Raw genomic sequence first — 25,460 nt, 5'->3', positions numbered from 1 at the left:
ACCATCCCCAAACGATATCCACAAAGTTGGAGACTTGAAATTCTCCAAAATAATCTCAGCAAACTGAAGGATGAAGAGTTTCTTTCACTGGAACTAAGGAGTCCAGAGCCTGATCTACGTACTATAAAATGTTATTCCTAAAACAAGACAGACAGGCAGTTCTCCAGGGAACTGTCTAACCCAAACTCATCCATTGAATTGTCAGACAGAGAGGAGTGATTCATCACTCCAGAAAACATGTCTCCACCACTCTACAGCGCAGCAGCAGCAGCAGCAGCAGCATGCTTTACAGCACCACTGGATGAGTTGCATTGAGCTTGGTGATGTAGGTCATGAATGTATCTGCACAGCTACTTAAACTCACTATCTTGAACCTCTCTATGCACTGTCATCAGCTCTGTTGAATGTGAGAAGATCTCTAGCTACTGAAAAGTTGCCTCTGAGCACAAAGAGCCTCAAAATCTTCTGGCCCCATTCAGTGTTTTTCCTTCATCCTACCACCTGTCATTTCAAATCCTTTCCATTTTTATTCTAACACCACTAACTAATATTTATTAGAGATGAAATTTCAAGACTGGGGTTATTGAACATGATGCATCCTACCACAGATCAATGCTGAACTTCACTGAGCTCCTGAGAGTGACCCAGTGTCACGTTAAGGTGATGCATTTCACCCACCTGTAGATGATAAAGTGGTCAGAAAACCTGAAAATGAACCAATAATACTTGCAATATAGTTTTTTTTCTAGTGGTTAAGTTATTGCACTCTCATTTAAGAAGCTGATATGTGATCAGTTTAGCTCTGATCACATATCAGCTCACAGATGTGATGTGGCACAAAGAACTATAACATCTCAGCATACCAAACTTTTTAAGGGATGTAAAGGAGGAAAATAAATATAAAGCAGATGTATTATATATACCAAACTAAAACGATGTTGATCAAGTACATTTTATTGCAGATAATGATAGGTTGAGATGGTAAAATGTTAGAGAAGAATAAATATTATGCCTTTTTTGTAAATGCATATTAGGATAATATTAGTACCAAACATATTATATTAGAGAATATTTAGTGATTACTGTGCTGTTAAAATATGTTGTTTGATTTGGCTCAACTTAAACTTGAGTGTGAATTTAGCAACGCCACGTTACAAAACCTGCTAGGGTCTTTATTCACCAGAGGAGATACTCCTGCCTTGTTTACTCTGGAGGGTTGCAACTCTGCACTATATATGTAAAAAAAAAAAAAAAACATTGAATATATTTCTGAAATTCTGCTTCTTGTCTGCAGCAGGAAGAGCACAACCTCTTTCTGTTTTCTAGCTGTCCTCCCCGGCAGTTTTGCAGCAGCCTGAGCGATGTCAGTGAGTGCCATATACTATGGAGGTGCCTGTCATGTGATGTGATACATCACATAATATAGAGCCTGTAATGTACGTGTGACTGCAGGACTGAAATTTGCATTGGATTTATAGGCTCAGACATCACCTGAGGCCTTTTAGAACCGTCATGAAAAAATAAAGCTTTAATAAAATCTCTTACGTTAACATCTATAAAACAAATAACTTGGATCCAAAGATGTCAGCACAGAAAAGACTTGAAGTAAGTGAGCAAAAAAGGGAGAGAGCCTGGTGGTTAACTAGACTTTAACTGGAGTTAATTGAGGATGTAGAGTATGAAACCTGCATGTGATTCAGCAGCATGACCTTTATTTACTGCATAAATTACAAACGCATTACAAAGACACAAACTTCTATGTATTTCATTGGAATTTTATGTATAGACCAACAAAACGTGGTGCGCAGCGGTGAAGTGGCAAGTGAAAGCATACATGGCTTTCTGGTTTTTAGGAAAAATTTGTGTGGCATGCTTTTGTAGGTGGCATCAAGTGTTTTTATGTGTTTCTGCTAGCTTTGGTCTACAGATTCTCTCACTTCAGCTGTGAATTTCTGCAGCTTCCCCAAAGTTAGTTGATGTTCTAGTCATTGCTTTCCTTGCCCAGCCTTTCCAGTGTAGACCGACAACTGTATTCTACACCTATATTTAATGTCTTTCCTGCCTTGTTCAAGCTGTTCAGTGTTTTCTAACAAACCTCTGGGTCCTTCTCAGAAAAGCTGAACTTTTACTGATACTAAGAATAAAATGCACACAAATGGACTCTACCGATTTGTTCTGGAGACAATTGACTGAACTGGTGCCACCTTATAAGAAACGGAATAAAAATTTCTATATGCAGATGTGCTGTGGCGGCACAGGGATTGAGCACAGCCCGCATGGGGGAGGCCTTGGTCCTCCGCGGCTGTCGCAGGTTCAATTCTCGGTCTGGTGACCTTTGCCACATGTCTTCCATCTCTCTCTCATTATCCTAATTTCCTTTCATAGCACTTTCAAATAAAGGCCACTAGAGCCAAAAATAAAAATATTTCTACAAGCAAAATTGTTTGAAAAACTAATATTCTTTTACACGCCAATCTGTGTTAATCTATGACACACATTCTCTGCAAAACACATGAAATTTGAGCTTTTAATGTGAAAACATTTTTTGCAGCGCCTGTAGGCACACAAGGTCACATAGATTTGCGCTTTTGTACAAACCAGCCTGACAGGAAGCCGACCTACCTGGTGAGCTCAGGAGGCAGCAGGACGCCGCTGTGAAAGTGACCCCGTTTGACCTCTGCCAAATCAGGTCCTCTCCAGAGATTGCCCCTGTGGCCGTTTCATCAGGCGTAACATCTGACAGCATCTGCTTGGACACAATTAGCAATGTGCACATCATCAAAGAGCCCCGAGTGAAAGACACAAGGCAGGGAGGCTCAGGGAGGGAAAGCAAGGAAGACAACATAAAAGGGAATGAGGAAGAAACGGGAGGAAAGAGAGGCAGGAGCTGAGCAGAGAGAGGACAAAGAAATCAGAGCAGAGAGACGAGCAGGTGAGTGTGAGGTAAAATGACAAAAGGAAGTTTCTTTCATTGAGTCAGTATTCAGGAGATGAACCCCTCTGTTGCCTCGGGGGTGATGGTGTGGTATGAATACGAAAAGGCCGGATGACTCGGTGAAAACCTTGACTGGATAACCTCACCAGCATCTTCAGTCGCCTTCCTGGCATGTAGGCACCTCCCCCGGGGAGAACACAGAGAGGAGGAGTACGGGTGATGGGAAGGTGCGAGAGAACAAGGGCAGTAAAAGTTAAACGTCCAACTCGCTAATTTGTGTGCCAAGAGAAAAACAAGAGTACGCTTACCGTTGAAGGCATCAGTTTTTAGCTTATTTGTTTTGATTTCCTCATGAAAGCAGGTCGTAAAGGATTTTTTTTTTCTGTCTGCATCTTTGCACACCCTTTGATTTGCCTCATATCCTCTTATCGTCTTAAGGGAGGGAAGAACGCCCATAAAATGATTTTTACGGGCGTAAAATGATTCACTGCCTTAATAAAAATAGTTTATACATGGCAGCAAATGTTTATGTGTAAGAAGACGGGGCAACGTCTTGCTTTACTGAACCCTTATAAAATCACATTTGGTTCGTTCTGAGTCTGACTCATGCTCCGAAGCAGCTATTCCTGTCAATACCACAGCCTCCTGCCTCTTTGGAGTGTTTATCTCCCCTTGAACCCTTACTACCTCACGGCTTGCGGTTGCCGTGTTTTGCCCGTCAGCAGTCAACCACCTGCTGCCTCTGTGCAGGGGGAGCAGAGGTGCTCGTCCGAGAACGTACTGAAACTGCCGTGCTGAAGCTGACTGACAGCAAAGACAGCTGCTGACAAGATTTAAAAGACACACACACACACGTGCACAAAGGTACTGACAATCTGTTACACACTAACCTTATAAAATGAAGATATTCTCCTTCCATACATCTCTAAGAACAGAGTTTAAAGAGCAAAATCCCAGACCATCTGGAGGTGCCTTTGTATCTTTAACCTCCCTCACCCTGTGAGATCTTGCATTAGCACAGGTTGTACTTGTGAGACAAAAGGTAGACAACACAATTTTTCAGGCGGTGAAGTGCTGCTGAACTGGGCTGCTAGTTGAGCTCCCCTTTGGATTGAAGCTGATTTAAGCAACCTGAAAAAATCATTTCTGCAAGATTCTTTGGCAAAAATGCTGTGGAATTTTTTTTTTACAAAAATAACAAATTATATCAGATTTTTTTTAAAGTGGTTTTCAAGTATTTGTACAACTTCAAAAGTTTTTTTACCTCAATTTTTCCCACCCTAACCTTATCACATTCTCACTGACATTGCATACCATTGTTTGGAATGCAGTGTTTGTTAGCTAATATATCTTCCAAGAATAATGAGTTAACACTTTGGTAATAAGATATTCTGCCTGAGGTTTGTAGGAGCCTCTCTGCAACTAAAGTAAAGGTTGCAGTAGTTGTCAGGAACTGAAGATGTTTCTTTAGGGTTCTGTTTGAAGGCAAACCTGTACCTCAGTTTTAAGTTTTATGCAGCCTCTAAAATTAATGGGGACACAATAAGAGTCCTCTTTGGATCCACTTTAATATCAATCAATCAATCAATCAATCAATCAATCAATCAATCAATCATGTTTATTTGTATAGCACGTTTCATCAGCAAAGCAGTTCAAAGTTCTTTACATCATAAAAGTGCAAAAATAAAAAGTCAGAACGTGCAGTGACTCTGAAGAAAGTTGGATGGCTTGTTTTGCAACAGTATTTTATTTCAGTGTGAAATGAATAAATGATTTTTTTACTTTGATTTCACTCAGAATTTGAGTCTTTTAAAAAATAACTATTTAGATATGAACTGCTGTGCATGCAGAGGGTTTAAAGGTGGATCTTTAGCAGGTTGTTTCTTCACTGTGAACATCAGAGCAAAAGACAAACACTTCACTGTTGTAAAGACACAACAGCTGAATTTCAACCTCCAATTAGTTAACTCCACAAAATACCCCATTTCATGTTTTATTTGAATAATTTCATGCTTCCACCTGTCTTTCATACAACTTGAAAACCAGATATCCCTACTTACAGCTGACATCAAATCACAAACATATTCCAGTCTTAAAAAATCTACTGTTTGAGATTTCCATTTGTTCAGAGTTCATCCAAGTGCCTCTGATATTAATCGGTGAGTCTTCTGATGTTTTGCAGCTGAAATTGCAACAAAACAGATGAGATTTGTTTCTTTCTAAATTCCCGTCAGTCTCTCCAGCTCTCCTTCTTTTATCGATTTTAGTCTGAACTAAATTTGACCACTCTGCTTCAAAATGTCCTGCTGCCTTCTTGAGCCAATCACTATCCTCATGCCTCTGCTGTTTGGTGCTGAGTGCAGAGTTATTTTATCAGAACTGGAGGGGAGAGAAAAAAAAATAGTCTGAAGAGCACAAAGAGCGAACCAAAACTATCAAAGTACAAAGTTTCTTTCTCTGCTCCTAGTTTGCTTAAATGTTCGCAAAATGGCATATTTAAAGGAAAAAATGTCTCCTGTGGAAAAAACTCATGACATGCTTTTGAAAAGAGGAACATTTTATGCAGTTTCCACAGAGTGCTCATTAGTGCGTCTGCTTCAGCCTCACTATGGACGATCCCATTCAGCCCTGGAAAAGCACAACTTTGTTTGAGTCCTAAAGCAAACACTTTAGCTCACAAAAATCTCGAGATTTCCCGAGCAGCACGATCTCCAGCTGTTTTCCCTTTGGTCCTTATAATCTCTTTCTCTTTCCCGCCTGTCCTCTCTCTCCGGCACCCTCTCTCTGCCATCTGTTAGCACGAGAGTCCCTCACCTCCTCGGCTCTGTTTTAGCGTAATAACAGCACCTTGGTGGGAACTTAAGACGCGGGCACACAGGGGCCAGCAGTTCACAAAGCGCTTCTTCAGCATGCACCAAACCGAACGAGCAAGCAGGAAGACTCTCGTCAGCACAACCTCTGGTGCCAACTGAAGGCGACTTGGCAGCATTTCTGTCCTTCAGCAGCACTCTACCTTCAAGAAGGCCATTGTGTGCTTCAGCACTCTGCTCGTCTATTTCCAGACCTATCATCATTATCGTCACAAGCAATTACCCCTTGCAGATAGAACAGTGCGCATTATGACTGGCAGACTGATTTGAATCTTGTTCAAAGTGTTAGTGAATCTCACTCTTTGCCCCTGATTTCCGTAACCAGGCTTAAACACAAGTGATTACGGTCGCATTAATGAGTTTTTCCATCTCTCCACGTGTCTTTTAGCATAACAAACGCCCGACGAAGTAATTCCCCCTCTCTTTGCCTCAAATTTGATTTTGAAGGGCCTCAGAAATCTATCAATATTTTGTTCCAGCTTGCGGGAGGTCTTGTAGGAACACTTAATTGAGTATATTTCCATAAAAGTGATTTAGGCTTGTTCACGTGGGCTCCAGAGTGTTTCTGAAATGGAAGATAAGCAGTTTCTACATGACGTGTTATGCCTTTGTCTTCTAATAGCGCCCAGGCAGTCAAATTTCTTGATCACCTTCGCTCTCTCAGCGCCCTCCCTGCCCCGACAGCCACCTCCATTTCCTGGTCGTTAGCAGATGGTGGATTGTGCGACTGTGTGTAAACGGCTAATGTTCTCTTAGTGAATTTGCAGGAGAGAAATGCAGTATGAGTGTTCACAAACTCATATGAATATGCACGCAGACCCGTTCTGATGCCGGTTCATCTGTAATTGGTTTCATTTAGAGGACAAAGCTGCTGGCGATGGATAATGAAACATTAGAAATTAGCCCCTGGCTTCCCACTGGTCCACTGACTGCCGACCTTATTTTAGCTACTTTATATCCCGCTAACCAATCCAAACAGATATATAGCAGCCCTGTAGCTACTTCGGCACTGCTAGCCTTATTGCTCGAGCCAAAGCTATTAATCTTCTTCCCTTTTTTCCCTCTGAGCGTGGCTACTGTTCACCCCAGTCCTGCTGGAAGTCAAGTATAGGTCATGGAAATGAATTTATGTTTAATGCAGCCATAATGGTTCAGTTGATTATCTGAGCCCTCTCCCTGTAAAGCATTTTGCCTTCTAGGAAGACCAAGTACTGCCTGTTGTCTGTACTTCATTTAATCTTTCTGACCTCCACTTGGTTTTTATGGTTGGACTTTATACTGCATCATGTAGCTTCGATGTAAGGCAAACTGCAACAAATGCATAAATTACAAACAACAGTTTATGTTTGTGTCTCCTTTTGTTCAAGTAGTCAGTAATTATGAAGAGGTTAAAAAGAAATCACGGATTTCATCATTTCTGATGAATATAGATTTGAAAAACACGGCGAGCATTTGATTTCTATCAAGTCAATACCTGAGCCACATTTTGAGTATGTATGTGCTGTCTTTGCACATCTTGCTCATTTTTCTTTTCAGTGGTCCCACAGCATGACGCCACCATCTCTCTGTCTTACAGGGCTCCTGCACATACTATGTCTTGCTTGCCAAAAAATTCAATTTTTTGTCTCTTCCACATGCTTGCACTGTCCTCTACATGACCTACTGCAGTTTTTCGACACAGCTCCTCATGCCTTCCCCTCAGCAATGATTTTCTTCTTGCCTCTCTTAAAGTTTCAGAGCATGTTTATTTTATATCACCTTGTTTCATATAGGTAAATCTCACTGAGACATGGTGTCTCATTTTCTAGAGTGATCTGTTTTTAATATACATATAAAACCTTAGTCATCCATGACTAATACTCATCCTGCTTGCAAATTATCCTCACTGAGCTGTGGATCTGTTCAGCTCCTATAGCTACTCTGGGCCTCTTGGCTGCTTCTCTGAATAATGCGTATTTGCAGTTGTGCCATAATCTTCCTGTTAACAAATGATGGTCTGAACAATGTCCCAAAAATTGTCCAAAACTATTGTCTTATGTCTTAACTTTGTTTTAAGGCAAACTGTCCCTGACCTGGTGTGTTTCTGTTCTTCATAAAGTAGCTTAGCTGATCTTACCTCATAAATATTTGAGGGCTTTATAGAACAGCCGTATGCGAGCTCCGTTAACTAATTAAGCGACTTCTGAGGGCTAGTTGGGTCCACTGGATCTTACTTGAGGTTTTCCGAGACAAGGGAGCTGAATACAAATGGAAGTCACATTCTTTCAGCTTTTTATTGGTACATGTTGAAAATCAATGCATTTTTCTGCCATTTGCAAATTTTCCACTGCTTTGTTTTGGTCTTTCACATTAAACTTTAATAAAATACATAGATGTCTGTGGCTCTAACATGAGGTATACATATTTTTGCAAGGCAAAAGTGTTTTTTAGCAGCAGATTCTGGGAGGCAAAGCCTCTTATCTCTGTTGGTGTATCACTTTACAGCTCTGTGCCACTCTGTTGACATTTCATGGGAGGCTGAGTTTGTGCTTTCATACAGCATTGATCTGAGTGTTTACATGCAAATGAGATGAGATACACATAATTACAGTGCTATCTGTTTAGGACAGGAAAATCTGTGCTTATCGCATCGAAATCATTTATTTACGGTAGGAGTCACCTTTTTCTGCCTTATCCAAAGTAAAGCAGGGAGCAGCTAATGTTAGTTATGCAAACTAAACTGGCCTCAAGCGAGGGAGTCGGCACTCTTCTGGTTCATTTTCAAGGGATACTTGAAAATGCCAATTAGTTCACTTTTTTGCTCCATCTGCACTGTTTTAGTATTTATACTCGTTTTGAATGTTTTGACATTTTTTTCAAGTTGCTGTCACAAACTTCATTGTGCTTTTGGGATTTTATTGGATAGCTCAAGAGAGAATAGTACAGTTTTCAAGTGGGATTACAGTAACATGAATTTAAAAGTTTTTTGTTAACAGTCCTGTGAATTTATGTTCATCCTTGTAATACGGAGAATCACCTTTTGTTGCACAGTGATGTGGTCCGACGTCAGTAACACGTTACTTTGTACTTTGTAAGCTGCTTTGGGCTTCTTCTTTTTTTTTAGTCGCTTGCAAATTTAATGAGTGGCGGGTTGCACCTTTTTGGGCTCGTTTTTGAACGTGAAGTTACTCATTTGGGCTTGGAAATAAGCAGAGACTCATAATAAATCCCAGAATTTGTCCATCATTAAGGTAGTTTTAGTCAGGCTCTCCCTGCCCATCATTTCCCGGATGATCCGTCCCGCTGTGTCTTTGTTAATGTCAAGTTAAAATATTACCTCTGAATGACGTCGAGCTTCGCGTTGCACTCAGAAAACTGCAAACATCGAGACTAATTTGAACAGAGCAATAAACGTGAAAACAGCCACGAATGAATGTGTCCGTAGTTGCCAATAATTATATTAATTATTAATATTAAGATAAGTGTCACAAATCTGTGCAGCCATCTGAGTTGTGGAGCTGCAGGAGGAGCGCTGTGCGCTGCCCTTTGACACCAAACGCAGGGCCGTAACGCAGAACCTGGAGAGTTAAAATCCTTCTTAGAGTTTTCCAGACAACAGTGGACCACACATATTACTTTTCTTTGTTTGTACTGTTGTAACCATTAAACAATGTCCTCTTCAGGTCAACCTTGTAAGTGGAGACACATTGTTGATGTTACCATTATAAAATAGCTTACAGTTAAGTATTGGCAAAGATCAATGTAATTTTCACAGTGTTGTTGTTAGCAGCTGCTGAAAGTAACTAAAATGTTACTTTTAATGTAACTTAGTTACTTTCCAAATCAAGTAGTCAGTAATCTAACTAAGTTACTTTTTCAAGGAGTAATCAGTAATCCGATTAAAGTTACTTTTCAAAGTAACTGTGCCATCACAGTGGTTGCATTTACAGCTGCAAGTCTTTCACGGTGTGTGTCAATGAGCTTTGCACAGCTTTGCCATTTCTTCTTTGCAAAACAAGTTAAACTCAAACCAATTTATTGAAGGTCATGAATCTGCCTAAAAACTCTAACGACTGGATTTTACATCTGGACATTGACTGGGCCATTCAGAGATGTTTGTTGTTAAATCTGAGGAGTTAGAGTACTATTGCAATGCTCTGTAAGCACAAGATGGGATCCTACTTTATATTTAAATATATAAAGAAAGTTGTCATTGGATTTGAGGAAGCTTCAAGTCTTTTTTTGTCATCCATGTAATCAGTAACTTATTTGTGTTTGTTGTGTTTCAGGGACGTCGGCCGGGCTACTTCTCCTTCCTGGATCCCTTCTCCCCTGGAGTCTGGCTCTTCATGCTCCTGGCCTATTTGGCCGTCAGCTGCGTCCTCTTTCTAGTGGCCAGGTAAGGGTAAGCTTGATCTTTACAGAGGAGGATGAGAGAAAAGTATGAGAGGAGAACAAAGAGTTGACTACAGAGATTAAAAACCAAAAGAAGAAGAGTTGTTTGGGGACACACAGAACAGGAAACAGGTGTCTGTTCCCTCACTTCTTTAAAGTTTTTGTGGTTGATCTGCAACACCACAGGGAAAGGAAACGCTCTGCTCTAAGCGACGGGTCGTTAGAACCACACTGCCACCTGCTGGCCAGGGAGAGTACGGGTAGATCTGCTGCTGAAGTGTTACGATGAGATTAGATTGAACCTTACAAATTTCTTGGGAATTCGGTTTCCAGCAGCAGTAGCCAAACAGAAAGTTCATCAATAAATATAAAAAGAGGCTAATTGGTTTTTTTTTTTAATCTAAAAGGAAATGACTATAAGAGAATACAAACATAGCAACAGCATCTTAATGATAAGGGTACCTTGATATAGCTCAAACATGTTAAATGGATATATGTATATTATTGTACCATTATTGTTAGATCTAGTAACAAAAGAAGTGTAAATTATCTTTGGATAACAAGCTGCAGGATAAGTCTAAGTGATCCCAGATCAGCTGTCTCATAAAACCTTTAGAGAGCTCTCGGTTAATGATATGCAGCAAGAATTATAAAATAACCTCAGAGGTCTTCCATATAGCTTCCTAATTTAGTTGTTTTGGAGACAAATCACACAGTAGTTCAAATTTGAGCAAGATAACCGATTTTTCATGTGCGTCCCTCGTTGCTTTGTGTATTCAAAATTCACAGCCGATTTCCCTGTGATTAAAGCGAGCTGCACTGTGGGGATTGAAAAGAAAGCTGTTTGTCTCTCTGGAGAGCCAAGGTGACTTTGTGCTCACTTCGTTGTTGCAATCTCTTTGCTCCTTGTCATTTGCTCCTCTTTATGTCTCAATATCTGTGTAGCGCCTGGGTTTATTCACTCTGATTCATTCCTCCAGACTCTGACTGTTTATATAACCTCCACCTTCTCCTTTTTCCCCTGAAGACTGACGCCGTACGAATGGTACAACCCCCACCCCTGTCTGAAGGGACGCTGCAACTTGTTGATCAACCAGTACTCACTCGGCAACAGCTTCTGGTTCCCTGTTGGAGGATTCATGCAGCAGGGATCCACCATTGCTCCCAGAGCATTGTCAACACGTTGCGTCAGCGGAGTGTGGTTAGTACTGGCAATTTTTTCCAGCTTTCAAATCTACAAATGTAACGCACATTCAGCTCTGCTCTGACCTACTTTTGCTGCAACATGAATTGCATTTCATCTTTTGTCTGTCCTTGCCACCACTTCAAGAATTGTTGTAGTTCTACGTTTTTTTTAAATGCAATCATGTCTTCAAAAATGCTTTACCATCACCTGATTATTTTTTTATGATGGCCGTAATACTGAAACAGAACTTAAGACCTGAACTGAAGAGTTCAGAAAAAACCAGAGGATCAAATAAATGCCCCCTGTGTCTTATTCCATTAAGATTCCATTAACATGATCTTGTTTTTACAGATACATCATCACCACAAACCTCATGATTTTGGGGGGATTTTCGTTGTAACAGAACACAGAATGCATATTTGTGAAATGGCAGAAAAAAATATTCATGTTTTTTGTAAATGTTTTGTAAATAAAACCTGAAAAGTGTGGCATGCATTTGTATTTAGCACACTGAAATAAATCACCTTTGACTGCACAGGTGCACTTGCTTTACTAAACAGCTGACTTCTGGAAGACTGTTAGTTTTATTATCGACACCAAGTAGAATTCAAATAAAACAAATTAAACTTTCCACTTGTTAAGTACCAAAACATAAAAACATTGTTTGATGTTGGAATATTTTTGTGATGCACTACATGAAGTAGATGCATAAAACAAAGACCTGGGAAAAAAGGTACAATAAATTTGCACAAACATATTATAGAAATGAACCAGGAAGTCCCACTGGAAGCAATAAAAGCTTCCAGAAGCATAAAAGTTTTCTACATACATTAACTATTTGGAACTGTTCATAATAACCCCTCCAACACCTTCCAACCTTGTCCCAAAATCCAGCTGAAGAAGCCAAACTTGCCCAAAGCATGATACTACTACCACTATGCGTCATCATGGGTATGGTGTTCTTTTGGTAATATTGTATTGTTTTTATACATACTTTTCAAAATTTTGGGCAAAAAGTCCAACTCATCAGAACCGAACACACTTTCACGCCTCCATTTCAAATCGTAGCTGGGAAGCCTTTTTTACTTTGTTTTGGGGTGATAAAAATGTAGGATATTGTTATCCCATGTATTACACAGCGAGCACTTGCAAACAATTTCTGTAGCTGCATTGATGCTGAATGATTGAGTAACATCCTGTTCTGGGTAAAGTGGTGACATGTTACACTTACTGTGTTTGAAAAATTGTGAAAAATTGGACTGTTCATCACTGAATCTTAATTTGTCTGTATGAGCATGTTGTATTGGTGTGAACTACTTTTATTAAATCGCATATTTCTGTGCAGCTGGATCTGTTTGTCCTTTAAACTGGCTGTTGACATGAGGGTAATTGAACTGAATTGCTCAGAATCGAATTGAAGGACAGTTAAACTACATCTACAATAAACTTCCCTCCTTTTTGCAATGACGTTTAAACAATCCAATTTGTCCAATTTGTTAGTTGTGTCCCACATAGCAAAAACCTTAATTCTTTAGTTTCCTAACAAAGTGAAATAATTTGTGCTGCTTTCTGTTTTTATTTTTGTTTGTTTGTTTCAAGCATTTTTCTCTGATTTGGGGCAGCTCTGGTATGTTTACTCCAGAGTTTCAGGACATCAGTTTTCAAAAATCTCTTATACATTTGAGACACTGTCTTTCTTTTCATGTCTGCTTTTGCATCCTAACCAACCATTGCCCCATTTCTCCATCCATTTCCACCGACCCCCTTCATCCATCCAGCACCTCACCCACTGTGAAACCTCCTGCCGTGTTTTCTCCTCTCAGGTGTGGAGTTTATTTTAATCTTCCCTCACTTTCACCATGATAATTTATCTTCATACAGCAGTCTGTTTTTGCATATATTCATAGATGGATACATATGTTCTTTATCTCTGCCCTCCTCCACAGGTGGGCCTTTACATTAATCATCATCTCCTCGTACACTGCCAACTTGGCCGCCTTCCTGACTGTTCAAAGGATGGAGGTGCCAATAGAGTCAGTGGACGACCTGGCGGATCAGACAGCGATAGAGTACGGCACCATGCATGGAGGATCCACTATGACTTTCTTTATGGTGAGAGTTCATAGTACAGTAGCTTTTCTTTTTAACACATAATTTCCAGTCGAGGGGTTAGATAGGCATCAATCTCATCCTGATGTGGTTGCTTTTAATTTTGAGAGGTTCCTTTTTTGTACTGGATAGCTTATACAACTTACAACTTCAAAGATTTTTAAAAGTAATTATTAGGTGCACAAGTTCCTGTGTGAATTACTGGTGGATTTTTTGCAGTCCAACAAACTGATGGATTCCATGGCACAAACTTAGCTTTAAGCAAGTTCAGATACTTTCTGTACAGTTAAATTCAATGCCATGCCAAATTTTACCATTAATTTATTGATCTATTTTGTATCATCGTCATGTTGAAACATTAAGTTACATAGAAATTTCAGCCATATCCAAATCATATTGCTCAGATTGGAGGAAAATAGATGGGAAATTAAGGACATCCCAGGAATCACTAAGGATGAACTGGAAGTTGATGGAAAATCAGTGAATCTGTTCACAGCGAAGGAGTTTTGCATTGCCACCGGCGAACAAAAATCCCCTGCACCAAATTTTACATCTTCAAGTTCCATTTAAATCTAATTACTAGTCTTAAAAATAGTATTTTTGCGAGAACCAACCAAATTGAAAAAACTAATACTGAAACATTTAGTTCATATCGATTGATAGCTGCACAGATAATGTTGCTAAGGAGCACTCAGTTTTATCTAAATACATTGTGATGTGTATATTTGTTTCTTTTACATGCATATTTTCACGTGGTGTCAGTCGAGAAAATCCACAATAAGTTCAAATTTGAATTCTTGTTTCTAAAATCCATTTTATTTGTTCTTTGCTTTCTTATCTACATATCTAATAAATAATGAATAACCAACATTAACTATAAGATCTGAAACATGCACATGAAAACTAGATGTGAACTTATCATTTTAACTTTGAGCTTGCTCTGACTTCCAAAACTCTTGTGATCAATAAGTCAGACAGTAAGTGTTGGGATCCTCCTTATCACCTGCTTGTCTTTCTCCTTTTACCATAAGTTTTATTTCTGTCCTGCCTGCCCACTCCACCATCCAATATCCTCCTCCTCAAGGGGTCAGTCAGCTGTCCAAATCCCATTTCAACCTCTTTCATCTGCTGCATATTTGACCTCAGAGAGAGACAGAAAAAGGCAGTGACAGTGAAGGACGGTGTTATAGAGGAGAAAAGAGACATTAGTCCTACACTCCTTGATGCTTTTACACGTACTGGACCCTGAATAACTCAGGGAAAACTGGATAAGAGCACATGTAAGAAAGTCAGCAATATTATTTGAAGTCTTTGGTCTAAAATCTGTAGATGCTCAAATTGAAACTCGTATGCGGCCAAAGGAGAAAAACAAACACAACAAAAAAAAAGCAGACGAAGCAGAATCACTGAATCGGAGTTTGAATAAATCCATCAGTCAAGAAAATGAAAAAGGAAAACAAATAAAAACTCATCTCCACATCAGCAAAGGCAGAAAATGTTTATCTGCAGCTAATAAACCTTTGCCGCCTGACTTCTTCAGCCGACTGTTTGTTTATTCTGATCCGATCTCGCCCTCGTGCCGCCTTGCAGAACTCTCGCTACCAGACCTACCAACGCATGTGGAACTTCATGAACTCTAAGCAGCCCAGCGTGTTCGTGAAGAGCACAGAGGAGGGCATCGCTCGGGTTCTGAACTCCAACTACGCCTACTTGCTGGAGAGCACCATGAATGAGTACTACCGCCAGAGGAACTGCAACCTGACTCAAATTGGAGGACTGCTCGACACCAAGGGCTACGGCATCGGCATGCCACTGGGTGAGTGGGGAACGGTGGGAGGGAGAGACATTTATTGGTGGAGTAAAAGGAGAAGGAGGTTTGGCGTAAAATGGCAACTTCAGAGGCTGAGGCTGATAGTTTCACCTAAATGTGCTGTATAATTCACTGTGAAGCCGAGAAAAGGAAAAAGAAGAATAGGAGCATTAGTTGAAGAATGGACCATAAGCGTTGCATTGGAGGGTTAAATTGAAAAGTAAAGCTCCTGCATAGCCAAACAATTGGCTCCTATTATTGGACAAAGTGATGCAAAAAGTGAGAAACTAGCGAGACTTTCAGCCGGGCTTTTACAGAACAATTTCTTTGCTAAGGTGAGACAGGAAGGGAGTTTAAAGTATCGTTCCAGAGAAATGTTTCTGAGAATTTAGATACGATTTTATTTGTACTTTGATCTCCTGCAGCATGAAAAAGAATACGTCTTTAGTAAATAAGATTTGAAATCCTTTGATGTTTACAAGATAAAAATTCAATCTTTCTGTGGATTAGGTTTTACACCTGACACTGGACATGCACTGTGGAATCAATTTGAGGTATTTGATCTTAAATCTGAACAATTCCTTCTCAATTCAACATTTATGTTTCACACTGAACTCTAAAGCCAAGATGCTCTTTAGATCAGACTCTGACCTGAGTCTGATTTCCATCATTAGCCCTCGGGCAGGTGCTATTAAAATACAGTATACAAATTAGAACCATTAAGCAGGAATGCAAAGAGTGCAAGTTAAGGAGGAAAACATTAATGATGATAAATGAAAGGTGCCACATTTTCAAAAAGAACAGTACAAACATCCCATCATATGCAAAACTCTTGAAGAACCAAATCCTAGTATCAGTAGTACCAGTAATTCTGCAGAAGATATATAAGTAGAAATACTTAAAAACAGTTTATTTATAAAAGCCATGCAAGTGTTTTAATCTGCACCCTGTTTGGAGAAGTCCGATGCACACATAATAAGTGTTATCATTGTAAGTATTTTTATTAGTAATGTCCTACTCAAGATTTTTTTTAACCAGATACTAATTAAAGTATTGTAGGATCAAGAATTCGGTGATATTGAATATCATTCCTGTTAAAACTACAGGCCTAAACTCAAAGTCCAGTAAAGTAGTGTGATTTTACACTCACCAAATCATGACGCTGTGTTCTCTGTTTTTCTTAATGTCAGATATTCTTGTCCCAACAAGAGCTTCTTCACGTCTGCTTTAATATGCTGCTTCAAGTTGCATTTTTAACGAGTTTAAGGTTCTATAGGAGATTAAAAAATCAACACTTGTGCTGACAGTGCACTGCCACAACTCCCCCTGAGACAGATGATAATGTTTTCCCAGTCAGCCTGCGTAACATAATCAGGCATCTCTTGGTGATGGTGTCCAGCCTACTGGAGTTTGTTTGGATGGCAGAACGCCAGTCTATTTACACTGGCTGTAATTTTTTTTACATTTAAATACATAAACAAGACATTATGCATCCATCACAACTAATTTGGACATGGACAAATTGTGTCAGCGCAGCAACATGTTATGTGTTTGATGAAACTACTTAAGGAGAGGATTTGCCTTTACTTCTGGTTTCAGAATTGGAAGCACACACAGACAAAGGTTTGACCACATTTAGTACAAGCAAATAGTTTTGCTTGTACTAAGTCTTTAGTAAACTCCTGCTCACAAAGTTCTCATGCAGCTCAATTTGCCAAATTGTTAGGCTAACAACACTTTTCTCTCCATTTTGGTACAAATTGCTGAAAATGCAGCTTGTAGCATATTTCAGTGCCATTCTAATTAGCTGAATGAGGATAAATTTAGCATTTTGTTTAAAACATTTCAAACTAAAAGTTTTAGTTTTGCTCTGTATAGCTGTTTGCAAATGGACAGCTATCTGAGAACAGCACAAAGAGCAGCCAATGTAACAAAGATGGACGGGAATCTTAGCCAGCAATGGAGCGCCTTTTACTGCGAACATAAATGTCAAAGGTGAAAATTATAGATTTTACAGATCAGCAAAGTAGCCTGATTAGTCGATTACAGTTTTATAAGTCTGATTTAATTTCAGCCGGCAATTAAAATATCTGCTATCTGTCTTCTAAATGGTATGTAAATATCTAGTTTCACTTTGCAGCAGCAAAAAAATTAATGGGATAATGAAACCACAGTTAAAAAGGAAAAAAAAATATGCATATCAATTAAGTTTGTCAGGGTTTTCTGACGTACAAACTACGAGTGGAAGATGCATTGAGTTCTCCTCTTTGCAATCTGCTATATTACTGTTCCAGAAAGGACCTTCTCCCTTTCAGCTGAAGGAGTTGGAGAGGCGCGGCATAATCAGCTGATTGCAATCTGAAATTTATGCCACTAGGTGTGAGTGCCGTCGCTACAATGAGCCTTTAGAAAAAAACGTAGACCGACGCAGGATTGTTCAGTCAAAAGGCCTGTCTCTGATTTTATCTTCAAATTAACTGCCAAACCAACTTCAGCCACACAGATATAGGCTTGTGTGAAAATATGATTATGTTCTGTGATGTGAAGTTCGGCAGGTTTCAGAAACTTTTAAGCATCCAATGTAAGAAACTTTTCCCGTTCTGCCTTTTCTCCTTCCTTCAGGGTCAGTGTACCGCGATGAGTTTGACCTTGCCATCCTCAAACTTCAGGAGGACAATCGTTTGGAGATTCTCAAGAGGTTTTGGTGGGAGGGTGGCAAGTGTCCAAAGGAGGAGGACCACCGGGCCAAAGGTTTCATTTTTCTTTTGAGGGCAATCCTCAGTGTAATCAGTCACCATTTGCTTCTTTGTTCCCTCATTTCCTTGACCTTTGCCATCTCCTCAGGTCTGGGTATGGAGAACATCGGCGGGATCTTCGTGGTGCTCGTGTGCGGCCTGCTGGTGGCGATCTTCATGGCTGTGCTGGAGTTTGTTTGGATGTTAAAACAGGCCCCAGGAAATGAGGTGGGGAAAGCATATTTGACCTTGACATACTTTCTTCCTTCCCCTGGGAAGGGCTGTGAGGTTTTGCATTAACGTGTAGCATCTATTCTTCCCATCTGAGCTCCCAGTTCATTGCATTAATAATCGGCTGTCAGCACAGGTATCTGTCTTTTTTAAGGAATGTTTTTAAAGTGTACAGTGATGAAGCATTTCCTCGTGTATGAGAGGATAAATCAAAATTATACTTCTGACCTTAGAAGCTTATTTGCAGCTTAATCTGGAAAGAGGCCTGGAAAACATTCATTTCCAAACGTGAATTATTTGTGCTTTGAAGTATTAATGGACTCAGACCTGTATGCAGTTTAACGTCTGTTCCTTTGCCCAGAAACCTTTGCATTCGCTCTGTGCAACTTTATAAAACTCTTTGTACCTCATAGATTTTTTCAAGTAGCAAACATAAACTTTTCTGTATTTTATTGGGATTTAAGGGGACAGAACAGAAACCAGCATACTGTAAAGTGGATTTAAAGCTGAAGTGAAGAGGAATAGCAAATGTTTAAAAAAAATGTTGTATTTATATTTAGACCTCCTCGCTCAATGCTTTTGATGCAACGACAGCTGCAAGTCTTTTGGGATTTTTCTCTTTCAAATTTTTATATCACAATGCTAAAGAAAATAGCCCTTTGATATTTGCAAAATAAATGTGTGCGTCCTGTCCACTACATCAGATTCTAATACAATATTTTGAACTTTTAGTTCAATGCTAAATGTTAAAAAAAAAAAAAAAAAGTCAAAAGGCCCCAAACTGGTGGAGAACTATTATTGATGTGGCTTCATGTGTGCATGTTAGAAGTAATACTAACATATTAATATGTAGTATAAATGTGTTGTGATTCTTAATATTTGTTGCTGGTAACCAGTCATAATGATAACCATGAAACCTGTGTGTGTTCTGTGTGTCCGTGACGTCCATCAGTCTGTCCTTACCGAGTCAGTCAGTCAGTGACTTGTCTGGCCTCTCTCCATTTCTCTTCCTCTCTCTTTCCTCCCTTATCTCTTTTTTTCCTCTCCCCTTCCCGTGTGCGCACGCAGCAGTCGGTGTGTGAGGAGATGCTGCGGGAGCTGCACGGGATCGTGTTGTGTCGGGACAGCCTGCAGGTGAGGCGCCGGCGCGCGGCGTCTTTGATGCGGCCGCGACCTTTACCCCTGGAGGAACGTCGAGCGCGAGCCGCCGCCGTCAGCCTCAGCAATGGCAAACTGTGTGCAGGTACCGGCCTGCCCGAGCCGCTCTCCCACAGACTGGCGCAGGAGGCCGCCCTGGTGGCGAGGGGCTGCAGCCACATCCGGATTTGCCCCGAGTGCAGACGCTTCCAGGGACTCAGGATGCGTCCCGCCGGGGCCGGCGAGGCCCTTCCCTCTCCCACGCACAGCGAGGAGAGCATGGAGTGGGACAAAACCACAAATAGCAGCGAACCTGAATAACACTAGGAAAATCCAGTAAGACTGACTTTTCCAACATACACCTCTCTCTTTTTTCCAGGGATCAAAGACCATGTGGTATTTTTATCCAGCCATTCTGAGCTTGTTCTTGAAAAGCAGGACATTGCTGCAGACTTTGTTTTGCCCTTGAAGCAACCACTTAAAGTCAGATTTTGAAATGTTTTTGGATGATTTTTGTTTTCCTTGGTCAGAGGAAACAGAACTGATGAGCGTGTCTCATTGCGGTCTGTCCCTGGAGGCCCATTGTACCCTGTGAAGCAGGACAGACAAAAACAGCTATGGGGCATTTGTACTATGCAGTATTTCCAGTCATTTATCAATGTGCAGTTCATTTTTTTTTATATTTCTGTCCTCTGTTTGATTATTATAACTAAATATTGTTATTCTATTCTTAAAAAAAAATAAACCACTTGTTTTTTTAGTCTGACAGTTACCTGTATGAAGATGTACCGCATCCAATGTGCTGCGAAGGAGTAGGAGGTTAAAGCAAAGTCATCCTTTAAACCTTTTTATGTTAAAAGTGCCAAAAACCACGAGTGTTCCCTTGTGGCTAAACGAAGCACCAGAGCCTTCAGAAAACAAACAAATTCAGCTGAACCAAGAAAATAAACACGCAGACGCACATCAGCTCGTTTTGTAGTGACGCTATTCTATAAAATAGCATAATAAATAAAATAACTGTTGATATCCCTGAAAGACAGCGATGCGCAGCGTTGGTGAGTGGTCAAATCAGTCACATTCACATTCTGATCAAAATATAAGGTGGTGACTGAGTTTCAGCATTTTCTAGAAAGATGCCCGTTTATTTCCGTCTTTCTTAAGCTGCTAACACTCTTTCTTGTCTCGCCACATACAGTGGTGTCTTTACAAGTGCTTTTTTGCAGAGCTACAAACATGGAAGAAAGATTTTGCTTACATATTGGGTTGGAGGGTGTTTTTCTATACTGTGCAGTAAAACGGAATCTGCATTTTGTTATGCTGAAATGGTTCAGATCAATTAAACAATTGAATATCAGACAAAGGTAACCTGAGAAAATACAGAATGTAGTTTCCAAGTAGTGATTTAATTCATTCTACCGATACCAACATTGTCTTATTTGAAGCTATCATTGTCGCTCTTGTTAAATCATGAAATAAGTTTAATTTCATTGACTAAGTCCAGGCTAGTGGTAGCCTGATTACTGCTTGTCCTGTGCAATAAAGAAGTCATGTAACTAGCACCTGTCTGACAACATGAAGTAGTCCAAAGGACCTCGAAAAACCAACACACCAGATTATGATCTAAAGAAATTCAAAGCAAAAGAGAAACAAAGGAATTAATGAATCAGTGTCAAAAATATTTTTTTAAAATCACATTTAAGGTTTTTGGAACCACAATCAGTGCAATTTTCCTCTAATACAGAAAACTTGGAACAACAGTGAAATCTTTTGAAGAAGCAACATCTGAAGAAGTCAGAGAGAGACATAGAGGATAAGAACAGCAACCAAGGGAGAGTACCAAGGGGAAAACAGCAGCAGGCAGAAAGGAACACAAAGATACGTCTCACATTTGCAAAAAAAAAAAAAAAAAAAAATCATTTTTATGATCCCAGAAACCTTTTGGAAAATATTCTGTGGATTTACGAGGCAAAAGTAGTTTCTTAAAAGGTGTGTGTCGTTAAAACAGCATTTCAGAAAAGAACATCATGCACACGATATTTAAATGTAGTTGCCTCGTTTTGCAGCTGGTTTGCTGCTTCTGGACTTGGGACAACTTGCCATCATTGATGGAACCATGAATTCATGAAACAGGGAAGATCCTGAAAGAGAGTATCTGGTTGTGAATTTGTGATAGAGAGGACTTGGGTTTTTAACTGGCTTAAAAAAATATTTAAGTTTTGGCATGGAGTAGTTAATTAAAACTGAGGTTAAACCTGAGTGAGATACTGTTGAATATGAATAGTACATCATGCTTGAATACCTTTTAGTTTGGCTGAATTAAAATAAGAAAAGTTGTTCAAAATTCATCTAATGTGATGCAATCAGTTACATCTGGTTGTTCCTACCAAGGCTGATGGCAAAACTAGATATCAGGTTTATAGGGCACAAAGAATCATTTAAAAACAACAATGTAACATTGGGTTGAGTAATATTATTGTGTCAGTGCTATGACATTTTTGCAGCATTTTCATACATTTTGTAGCAGTACCACCTATTTCATTGATTTAGGTTTCTCTGAGTTAAATTATAAAAGAGGCAACTTGACTTAGTTGTAGATCAAATTACATAGAACAGTAATGTTTGGTAATCAATAATTCCTTAAAGACATCATCTTTGTACATTCTGGAAATGCAATGCACGTATGTGATGGAGTAATAAGGCATTTTTCTAGTGCTACTTTTCTGCAGATGTTCTTTTCCGCAGCATCTATGGAGTAAAAGTGACTTGTTTGTAATTTTATCCCAAAAAATGGCTCTGCTAGGGAGGTCGCTAGACATACTTTTTGGACCATCCTGAACCAACCCACAACAGCATTTTGGATTCAGGCCATCCGGTATTTTGGACTGAAACAATATTCTCAGCATTTTTAGTTTTTTTTGCATTCATCCCAGTTTAAACTTTTTCAGGGGACTGAAGACGTTGTGAGAATGTCGAACAGCATTTATTCGCAGAGGTGCAGAGAAAACCTCCACAACGCCCCTGGAATGTGGAGCAATTTTGCAACACTTTTGGTACATGTTGGTTGAATTTCATTAAACATCTGTTAATGGAGCAAATTAATTTCTTCTTAGTTTGAAAGCGTTTTTAAGTTTTATTCCATTGGGAGAAGCTTGGAGTGATTTTGCCAAAGCTATAGATAGAAGACATGAACCAATCAGTTATATTGCTCACAATAAATCACAAGGTTTTATATATACTATATATATATATATATATATATATGTACAGTCCATGCAGGAAACTTTTTTTGTCCTTGGTCTGCCCAAGGATCAAAGGAGAAACCTTTTAGGGTTAACAATCCCTGGGAGGTTAAAGGTTGAGGGTAATTTAGTTCTGGAGATAAAAACGTTCAGGTCAGCATCATGGAAAAATCCCTTTAGTGCCACAACATTTTTGATTCGTTTCTCATTTTATTAGATTTCCACAACAGTTGTTATAAATACCTGCCAGTGATGAACACGGTTTTTGTTCCGTACATGCTGAATGAAATCAGGTCCCTTTTTCTGCTGTTAAGTCTTTTATTTTTGCCTTCATATGAAACTAGTGACCGACCAAAAAGCTCTTGGTAAAGAAGCTTTTACTGCAGCAGTTTTCCTCCGTTCTTTTAAGTGTTAAAACGTCGGCGCTTTTGTTGAATGTGCAGTTTTACAAGCCCCTTGGAGAAGTATTTTGCTTCTGATGTGTTATGACAGTTTTCATACTTTATTGAAGCTATAGAAGCAGAAAAAAGTCATTTGTTCTTTGGAATGAGTGACTTGGGGAAATTTAAACAATGATTCACTCACTTTTCTTTCCCTTTCCAAAGAGTTTGATGGCAGAAAAAAATAATCTAATTAATCACACAAAGAGTTTGCCCTGTTAATCCCTAAATCTCGATTTAAAAATCATTTATAAATGTCTGTTGGAATGACATTTTCCCTTTTGCATTTTCCTGCAAATGAATCCAGGAAGACTCTTAGTTACTTATGAGAGTTTAGGCTGAGTGGCTGTTTTGACTGCTTTATGATAACCTCACTGAATCAGAGGGCAGACGGCTGCCAGTGCAGACCCGTCCTTATCGCTGATGTGCCCATCACTTTAAATCTGCACATCACAATCTGTCAATCACCCTCATGCCATGTTGTTGTGAGAAGTTTTACAGATTTTTCCCCCTGTTTTTGCTTATCTCAAATAATTCAGATCTTCAAACACATTTTACCACCAGACAAAGATAACCCAATTAAATGCAAGAAGATGTTTTCAAAGTACAAAAAAAACTTTATCCAAACAAGGCTTAAAGGTAACCCACTTTGGTTGACTCGTGCTTACATTGTTGCTAACCGAACAGCGCTTATGGAAAGCTGAGTTCATTTAAACGAGTCATGTCCAAGCCTGCCAGATCTGCAGAACCAAGAAATGTCTTAAATAGAACCTGTCCGACAACATAATACAGGCAATACGACAAACAGTCTGGATAGATCCAATGAACCACAAAAATATTGTTGTTTTTTTTGTTTTTTTTGTTTTTTACAACTTAAGAAACATAGAACAGTGGTGAACCTTCCCAGAAGTGACTGACCTCCCCAAATTACTCAAAGATGGCATTAAAAACTCATCCAGGAGGTCAGAAAAGACCCCTGACCTAATTTGATTGAACTGCTCTGGTATGCCCTTAAACAGGCAGTTTATGCTTGAAGCAATCCCTCAATGTGCCTGAATTCAAACAATTTAAAGAGGAGACAGCTATTAGGCTTAGGGCGCAATTATCTTACTAGTGAGTGGTGCTTGGATTGCTTTTTTTAGTTCATAAATGGAATCGTTGCTTGAAAACAGTTTGTATTTATTCAGGTTTTCTTTGTCTGATGACAAAATTAGTTTTAGTTTTTGAAATATTTAGACCTGTATGGGTTCAAATCTTTTTTACAGCACTGCAAGATGCCATTTCACAACAGCTTTAAATGAAGGTGCAGCATTCACCTTTCTGTCACGTCAAGCCTCCATCTCGTCAGAATTTCCTCTCTTCCTTTAGGGCGAGCAATGTGAAGAGAAACATGTTTCATTTCACGAAACATCTGTCAGGTTTAAATGTCTCTGTGTTTTTTTATGCACATTATTTGTCCATGATCTGCTCCAATGTTGTTATTTTTCATTCAAACAAGCTGGCTCACAAAAGTTATGTAAATACAGTGTAATCAGTGCAGTTCCTGGTAAATGTCTATTGTGGTATTTTTTTTCCAAGAGTAATTATTGTTTGACGTTTATTGTGTTAATGGAGCAGCATTGTACACTCTTGTGTTTTGTTTGTTTGTTTGTTTTTTAATTACAGGAATCCTTCTCATGGACAGCTACATTGATTAGTTTAATGAAGAAAAAAAATCTTAGGTCTCCAGAAACATTCACTGTAAAATGCGAACATTTCTTTAAAGATTTAGTCAAATTAATGAGTCAGTCCAAGAGAAGAGAAGACCCAAATTTAAAAAGGTCTATAAAAGCCGTTTTCATCCATTTGCTCAATGTTACTAAGAAGCAGATGAGAGTGTGAAGGCTCTTTCTGCTCTCAATGCAAACTTCTTAAATGCTGAAAACATTTACAGAGGTGCTAAATCAAGCGTAGTGGGAATGAGATTGCCAATTACCTTGAAGGCACGGAGAGCAGTGGAGTACGAATTAAAACAAATCCCACCGAGACTCTGGGCGACCTTCTCCGGGAGAGAGCTGGCACTGTTTGTGCTTCTATATTTTATATGCTTTATTTTTTTATGTTGACATTTTATTTCATTATAAATACATTTCTGGAAACAACGTCCATTCTCTGGGCTTCTGGTTTGTCTCGTTTGTGCTCTGATGGATTTGACCTTAGCAGCTGTTTAGATCCGTCACGCCGGCAGCCTCCTGAGTGAACTGTTTGGTTTTTTTGTTTTCTTTTATACAGAGCCTTTTTTTTTTAAAACTATGCAATCAGAAAACCCACTGAACATTTTCACACCTTGTCACATTACAACCACAAGCTTTAATGTTTTTCTGGGTGATTTTCTGTGGTACATCAATGCAAGCA

At 39.4% G+C, this 25,460-nt stretch overlaps 1 protein-coding gene across 4 annotated transcripts in view; it reads left to right on the top strand.

The window, feature by feature from the left end:
* The window catches only part of grik4 (glutamate ionotropic receptor kainate type subunit 4), a 349,633-nt gene extending 324,439 nt beyond the window's left edge, over window positions 1–25,194 (top strand). The window contains exons 15-22 of one of the 4 annotated variants that reach the window (XM_023351802.1): window positions 10,074–10,183; window positions 11,207–11,380; window positions 13,144–13,188; window positions 13,312–13,477; window positions 15,065–15,290; window positions 17,907–18,035; window positions 18,129–18,247; window positions 19,322–25,194. In XM_023351802.1, coding sequence (XP_023207570.1) covers window positions 10,074–10,183; window positions 11,207–11,380; window positions 13,144–13,188; window positions 13,312–13,477; window positions 15,065–15,290; window positions 17,907–18,035; window positions 18,129–18,247; window positions 19,322–19,708 — 1,356 coding nt within the window. In that variant the 3' untranslated portion in view covers window positions 19,709–25,194. Of the gene's footprint in view, window positions 1–10,073; window positions 10,184–11,206; window positions 11,381–13,143; window positions 13,189–13,311; window positions 13,478–15,064; window positions 15,291–17,906; window positions 18,036–18,128; window positions 18,248–19,202; window positions 19,271–19,318 lie in introns of those variants that run through there. The other 3 variants (XM_023351801.1, XM_023351804.1, XM_023351803.1) reach the window with 3 other exon arrangements.
* Window positions 25,195–25,460: the final 266 nt, after the last annotated feature.

Source organism: Xiphophorus maculatus, chromosome 18 (assembly GCF_002775205.1).
Source record: "Xiphophorus maculatus strain JP 163 A chromosome 18, X_maculatus-5.0-male, whole genome shotgun sequence".
In the NCBI taxonomy this organism is placed as follows: domain Eukaryota; kingdom Metazoa; phylum Chordata; class Actinopteri; order Cyprinodontiformes; family Poeciliidae; genus Xiphophorus; species Xiphophorus maculatus.
Note: the sequence above shows the minus strand (reverse complement) of the source record. Positions and strands in the feature narration are given on the sequence as shown.